This window comes from Coenobita brevimanus, chromosome 60 (genome assembly GCF_032717465.1).
Source record: "Coenobita brevimanus isolate Jiangsu-jjx chromosome 60, ASM3271746v2, whole genome shotgun sequence".
Classification (NCBI taxonomy): Eukaryota; Metazoa; Arthropoda; class Malacostraca; order Decapoda; family Coenobitidae; genus Coenobita; species Coenobita brevimanus.
This window is the reverse complement of record NC_137013.1, coordinates 3,036,911-3,044,562: the sequence shown is the minus strand read 5'-3', so window position 1 is coordinate 3,044,562 and position 7,652 is coordinate 3,036,911. Positions and strand designations below refer to the sequence as shown.

The 7,652-nt window shown below is 40.8% G+C and overlaps 1 protein-coding gene across 1 annotated transcript; it reads left to right on the top strand.

The window, feature by feature from the left end:
- The first annotated feature begins 318 nt into the window (after positions 1 to 318).
- On the top strand, positions 319 to 1,360 carry LOC145403110 (uncharacterized). The gene is made up of 3 exons (XM_080274939.1): positions 319 to 330; positions 779 to 853; positions 1,055 to 1,360. Exons 1-3 carry the CDS (start codon positions 319 to 321, stop codon positions 1,358 to 1,360), a joined length of 393 nt encoding a protein of 130 aa, XP_080131065.1.
- Positions 1,361 to 7,652: the final 6,292 nt, after the last annotated feature.

Below are 7,652 nucleotides of genomic sequence, written 5' to 3'. Positions count from 1 at the left end.
GATTCAATGGAGGAAGTATAAAAAATACATTTTCTATGAACATATATCGAACTCACAATGGTAAAGACGTTAAGAGTCCTTAAATGTGAATGAATCATAGTGTTTGGGAAAACGTTCCATTGGAAGCGTTTGTAGTCAGCTTAAAACGCATCATGCCGCTTGACCTTCACCATAGTAGTCACAAAGCCGTAAAAACCGGGTGTGCGTAAGCAATAATGATAGGGTGAGGTGGTGGAGGTGAGGACGGGTGTAGGGTATATATATTCCGGTGCCAGCCCCGGCACTGACAGTCAAGTACATACATCGCTACAGTCAACAATGAACTCTAAGGTAAAACGTGAAAAAAGTTTTCCAGTTTCAGGATTAGAGTGATGGAATGGGAAATCAATGTGGGGTTTTTCTTTCAAGGAATGCGCATCCACAATTCAAACGGAAAACGTGCAGAGTTCATAGACATATTGATATATTAAATCAGTAAAAGTTTCTTGTTAGCGATGAAACAGAGTCAATTACTAATAATTTGTTTTAGTACATTATATATATATATATATATATATATATATATATATATATATATATATATATATATATATCGAGAGCAGAACGGTGTGTCAGTAGGGTGAGATGCATTTAATAATGAAAAATGCTTATAGTATGCATATAAGCCGTTCCTGAAAATCAGTAAACGTGTGTCCGTTTTTTCTACAGTAGATGCTTGATGTAACTGAACTATTGCAGCTTAAATTATTTAATAAACTCTTTTATCCTCTGTTCCCAGATCCTCATCCTGCTGGGCCTGACTGCACTGGCTGCAGCTGAAGGTGGAGAGTTTTATGGCTACGGGCACGCCCATGTAAGTCGCTTCCTGTGCAGTTTGCTTTATTGGACTACGTAATGAACCAAAAGAAGGAATTCTCTCCAGTGTGGTTGTCAATCACCTTTCCACAGAACCTTGCCTTATTTTTTCATGTTTTCTTATCACAATCATAATGTAACAAAGTACTTTTTTTCGTTACTGTTGTGACAGAGTTAAGTGATTTTCTTATAACAACAGTCCTATGAGTCCAGCGAGGCCAAGTACGACTTCGACTGGGCCGTGGAGGACGACTACAGCAACGAATTCGGGCACCAGGAGTCCCGTGACGGCGACCACACCCAGGGGTCATACTACAACCACCTGCCCGACGGTCGCCTGCAGAAGGTGACCTACTACGTGGACGGCGACTCCGGTTACTTGGCCGAGGTTGAGTACGAGGGCGAGGCTCACTACCCCTCCTATGAGTCATCCTCCCATGAGTCATCCTCTGAGTCCCACGAGGCTCACAGCTACACTCCTCCCCAGCGACGGTACCACTCATGAGTATAAGTAAAGTTTATTATCGAACTCGAAAACATTGACTAAAAGGACCATCAGACTCGTTGCGGCCTGATCCATTTTACACTGATACCAACACTGATGTTATATTTTGTTATTTATTGTCATATTACTGACATTATGTAGTATATTAAATGTTTAATAAATATACATTATTTACGATCCTCTTTCTCTATAGATAATATTTTTATCCCTATTCTCTAAGGACTTTTAGCTGATAGGATACGATGGGATGGAAGCTCCAATTGCCGATCTTCAGTCAACCGCGTACAAGCTTTCTTTTTTGACAGAAAATTGTTTTATGTTACATACCTCACCAATTTTTGTATGTGTATTAGTCAGCTGCAATTCTGCTTGTCATGTTGGTTGTTCCAATTTTACAGCTCAACGGTACGTATTTGATTCTTGTTGGTGAAGCAAGGGCAGCAGTACTTTTTGCAGAAGTGATCGATTTGGTATAATGTGGTCAGAACAAATTTAGCACCTATTAAGTTTTCTGGTGGTCACGTTTTATGCAACAGAGACACAAGAAAAGAATAAAAATGACAGAAATTTCATTCATCAGAAGGTGAAGATTATCCTTCGCTGTCTTTAAAGGAGTTCCTGATTTAACAAGACTAAGTATGAGGTCTGAAGTAGATTTAACAGAAGTACTAACTCTGCCTAAAAATCTGCATTTAAAAGTGGGCTGAGAATTTCCGTACGATAAAAAGTAATGAAGCAGCACAAGATCCAGTTTATGACTGAAAAGTGGTTGGTGAGCAAGAAGACCATCAGATGTATAGCAGACACTATTAAAAACTAAAAGATATGTTCGATAGGCAAGTTTTCCAAGAAACCATGGAAGACTGTTGTGGGTCTGAGACAAAAATAAATAAAGAAAGAAAGAAAGAAAAGACTCCTCACAAGTAGAAAGCAAATGTTTGGTGTAAAAGACTTCATTGACAAGATGTGTGGAACATTTATGAACGCAACTGCCAGAGGTACCGATAACATGTTTTTTCATTATCTCAGAAATGCAGTTTCATCACATTTCCTCAAAACATGACACATCCCAACACGTCTAACGGCATTGCACCTCATCACAAACCAAACTACCAGTCACAAAGCCTTCACACACCACACCACCACACTGCACTCCAACACACAGCACCAACACACCGCAGACAATACACCATCATCACACCACCAACATTATACCATAAACATCACACCACTACGAGCCAAACGATACACCACACACCATAATGCACACCATATCACACAATGCTCCACCATTCACCATCGATGTATCACACAGCCCTCTCCACAACAGTCATTCAACCATCATCTCAAAGCTACTTCTCACTTCTTTTACCTTCAAGATACTATGACGTGCGTCTGTAATTTAATATTGATTTAATTCACCTTGGAGGAGGACGTCAAAGAGAAAGGATACATGAAGACTGTATCTAAGACTATCAGTTGATACACCTAACCGAGGCAGAATAAGAAAGTTCAGAATAGCAATAACGAAATAAAAAGTTCATCAGCCTGAACGGGTGGAGTACTTTTACATACCATCATACTCAGCAAGGCTAATCAGCAGCATAAAACCAAGCACTTTTGCACTTCATTGCAGCATATTCCTTCACAGTATATCGTATTGTAGAATGACCCCAATTGATCCACACCACACCCCACTGAGTCACATCCCACCCCACTGCCACACTGCACATGCCACACACCTCAGTCACAAGAAACAGCTACACCCCACAAACACACACCACATCCCCCAACCCATACTGCACCCCACTGCTACATCCCACAACCCACAGCCATACCCCACAACCACACACCACACCAGATCACCAAAGACTATGGCAAAGATTATAGGCACTTTGACCACCCGGTGAATTTATACTCAAGTAAACAGTTGATTTAGACTCCGAAGGCCGAGTTGTCTGAAATTACGGGTATATATAATAAAAGAGTGCAGTTTGACCCACGGTATAGTAACCTAGATATTCAAGGTTACTAATTAGATGTGAGTTTTAACACAATTGGTTTATGGAGATGATGCACGTCTCCCATTTTCCGATTCCTTTTCACTAAGACACCAACAAGATCAGAATTTGTAGGTAGCTTCTTGATGGAACACCTTACAAACGTGTCCGTATCCTCTCTCTCTCTCTCTCTCTCTCTCTCTCTCTCTCTCTCTCTCTCTCTCTTGTTCGTTTGCCCCTCTTGCTTAGCACCGTCATTCGTGTTGACTATTAGTTCCAAAAATTTAGGTCTCCACGCTATGGTGGTAACCTTCTTAATTATTTCAGTTTCTTTCTACTTTCTTCTTCTACTTTCTTCTTCTTTTTCTTCTCCCTATTCTTCTTCTTCTTCTTCTTCTTCTTCTTCCTCTTCTTCTTCTTCTTCTTCCGAACACTACTCAGTTTAGTCTCATTCATTCATTTCTTTAGTAATACACTCAGAATTTTGCACAATTGTTCCTTGGCCATATGCCTTCAGACACTTACTTTTTTCTCTTTCCTTTTTTCTAATCAGGCCTTGTAATAGGTTTTCTTGGCTCATCGGTCCAATCACACAAACGCATAAAGTTTAGGATCCTGTGTTCTTGCATGTTCATTAATCGTAGTAACAATTTGCAAAGTAGCATATTAGTGTACTGTTGCTGTGTAGAGACTGTCCTTCATTCCTTGGGAGTGTTGGAATCCTGTAATCTATCTATCTATCTATCTATCTACCTATTACCTACTGTGTGTTATTCATCCTTACCCCATCCTGAGGAAAAAGAGGCCAGGATGATGATGATGAGGAGGAGGAGTAGGAAGATGAGGGGAGAAGAAAGGTGTTATTCATGAATGTTAAACACCTGCTTAGTCTGTATAAATAAACACAAGAGAATATGTTGTTGTTACAGTTGTTGCTTTAGGCCAGGCTATCGGAAAGTGATCTCGATGGGCTGTAAGTTGAAGACACCCTTATTCTGCCGCTTTCGGAAAGTCCATCCTATCGGGGAATAGGAAGATAGTGGAAGTGTTGTATTTACTATGTGAGTTTTGGAGTCTGTGTCAACGGTGGAACCAAATGGATGCAAACAGACGTATACGCTAACTTTGACGAGTTTCTTACAAAATTAAATGCACTGGTTCACTCAATTAAATTTAAAGTTGAATGGGAAAATAATGGTTCCCTTCCATTTTTAGATGTATTTGTGCACAGGGATGAACTTGGGACACTTAGCTTTTCTGTATACAGGAAACCGACCCAGTGCAATTTGTATATACATTATTATTCATATCACCACAGTTCCACTAAAATGTCAGTTATTTCTTCTATGTTCCTTAGAGCACTCAGAATTAGTAGTCCCCAACATCTGGATACGGAAAACGCCAAGATATGGAAAATATTTTTAGATCTAAAATATCCCAGTTGGTTTATAAGGCAAGCGTATTTTAAAGCCAGAAAAGCCTTTTTTGTACCTAGATCAACGCCACAAAGTCGGCAAAATAAGCCATACATCACGGTTCCGTATGTGTCAAATCTTAGCTTGGTGAAGTCTGTGAGTCATGATTTGGATGTAAACATTGCATTTAGATATACTTCCACCTTAAGATCAATGCTGGTAAAGAATAAACCAATTAGTAAAAAACTGCAGGGGTATACAAAATTCCATGTAGAGACTGTGATTTGGTTTATGTTGGTGAAACGGGAAGGGATTTGGACACTCGCATTAAGGAACACAAGTATGCTTGTAAGATAGGCAACATAAATAACGCAGTGTACGTTCACTCTTCGGAAAACGACCATAGAATCGACTGGAATTCTAGCCAAATATTGTACAAATGTAGTAACTATAAGAAACGTAGGATTGTGGAAGCTGTATGTATAGAGAGATATAATAATTTTAACCATGGTGAAGGAATGTATAAATTAGATCCAGTGATGAGAGGATTAGTGGCAAGGTCCTTGCCGCCCCTTGTAATCCCTCACTCAGGTCGTGGACAGAGTAGAGGGAGAGTCAGGTGAGGTCACATCAGGTGTGGTTGGGAAAACGTGTCCTCACCCTGCATATAAGCAGCTTCTCGGCATTTGTATGTACCACTCTTGGTCTGTAGATCCACTGAAGAGGGCGACAGCTGTCGCCGAAACTGTTTGGAATACATCTTTTTTCGTCTGCCAGTGTGGGTTTTTGTATCCTATTTCATTGTCACGATAGTGTGACTCTTCAGCCATAATCAGTCATATAAAAGGAAATACTACCAACATTCACGTTAAACTTCCAGCCCTAAACTGGAGACCCACGCATCACAAGATAAGTACACGAACCAGCGAATCAATATAACGTTAAAAGGTTGTACTAACGGCATAGTATTGTAACCATATGTTGACAATTTCTTAAACTTACTATTTGCCCCCCACGCACACCCACTTAGGAGTGATCCAAAGTCCGATGCAGTTTAACGAGTGTTCATTTGGAGAAGACAAGCACAGGTCTAACCCATTCTAAGCCCGCCCTCCAACTCCCAGCAGAGCAGCGAGGGGAGCCGACTGCAGTAATAACCTATTGTCATTATATTTCAAAAGTTGCTGAGCTGTACACTAATCGTCACGTAGACAAGCTATGATACACTTACACACTGCTAGATACGTGTACACTATTTTTATTCTAGTTTGCAAGTTTGAGAAATTTTAAAATATGGTTACATAATTTTGGTGAAGGGCTGAGGGATAGCATATGGGTAGAGTTTTTGTTTTACTGTAGGTCAAAGGTCGCGCCACAGGGCTAGGTCAAACGCTAACCTAGCAATATCAACTTAAAAACTTTCTGTCAAGTTTCCATCAAATTAGGGGAGAGGTCCGACGGTAAGGCAAGAACGAAGTGACTTAAGCAAAGCATAGGTGAGGGAAAAAACGGTTGAAGAAAATGATAGTGTACAATAAGAAAGGTAAATCGCTAAGTGTGAGGTGCTACGAAGTGTCTTGTACGAAAAAGCGGCTGAAAACGAGAACAACCCACTATTAATCACAAATAAAGAGGGCAAAATCAGCAGAACACACACACACACACACACACACACACACACACACACACACACACAAGCGCGGGGAGGGGGGGAGGAACCAACTTTCAAATCTCCCACTCTGAGGCTACTAATTCTGACGATACTGGTGTCTAATTGAAAGAGAATAGCAGTGCGTGGGAAGAGTACCCTCATCATCTACTAAGTGTGTAAAAACCCACAGCGAATGTGTTGCCTTGAGTATCAAAAACTTCTATGTCGTGGTTCTAAGAATCTAAATTCTCCCCTTTATCATACACGTAATTATAGTTAACTGCTGCAGTAATCCAGGTTAGTTCTTTACATGGTGAGAATTTACTATACCCTTAATCTTTGTCATACTTCTGAGAATATTATCGGACATGAAGGGAAAGGTGTGATTGTGGCTGAGATTTGGACTGTGATTGAGGTGTGTAGAATGTGGCTGTGAGATTTGGACTGTGATTGTGGTGTGTAGGTACTGGGCATGATGTGTGGCTGCGGTGTATGGAATGTGGGTTGTGGCTTAGGGTGGTGTGTAAAAAGATATACTGTGAAGTGTTTGTTGCCATGATAGGTAATGTGCTTGTTACACCCAAGTTCGCAAATCTAGAGCGAGTGGTATGTTTTGATCGGCGTGTGTGTGTGTGTGTGTGTGTGTGTGTGTGTGTGTGTGTGTGTGTGTGTGTGTGTGTGTGTGTCCGTTTCTTTCACGTGAACGTAAATAAATATCGACCAAATTCCATAACCCGTTAACTGGTCTATACAGCCTGGGCTGTTCCGAGTGCGACTGCTCAATACAGCCCTGGCAGCGCAGGTGAATTTCGAATATAGTGCCATGGTGACCAAGGCCGACCCACGCAAGCATGTTTGAGCCTTCAAAACTGAAACCGAAACCGAAACCGAAAAAAAAACGAAAACCATACATTCCAATAGGGAATCCGACACTTCGATGTTCATCCATGGCTTTACCAAGGGAAATATTGAGCTAATATTTCGTTACTATATACTTTGGCATGTGTTCTCTCAATTCCTAAGACAAAATTTGGCCTTTGGGAAATTTCATTTTTACCCCTATGTCTGCGCACCACGGACACCTCCAAAAAACCGCCATGAGCAGTTAACGGGTTAATCATTAGGTTGGGGTAAGTCCAGGGAGTGTCAGAAAAATACGAAACAAAGAATTTTTGCAATCGTGTGCGACGAGACGAGGCTAAATTGCCGGAAATCGTGACACGCAA

Bases quoted from the DNA above. Each gene is read 5' to 3' on its own strand.
- LOC145403110 (XM_080274939.1), top strand. The intron at 854-1,054 runs GTAAGTCGCTTC...TTATAACAACAG, and splicing joins ATGGCTACGGGCACGCCCAT to TCCTATGAGTCCAGCGAGGC.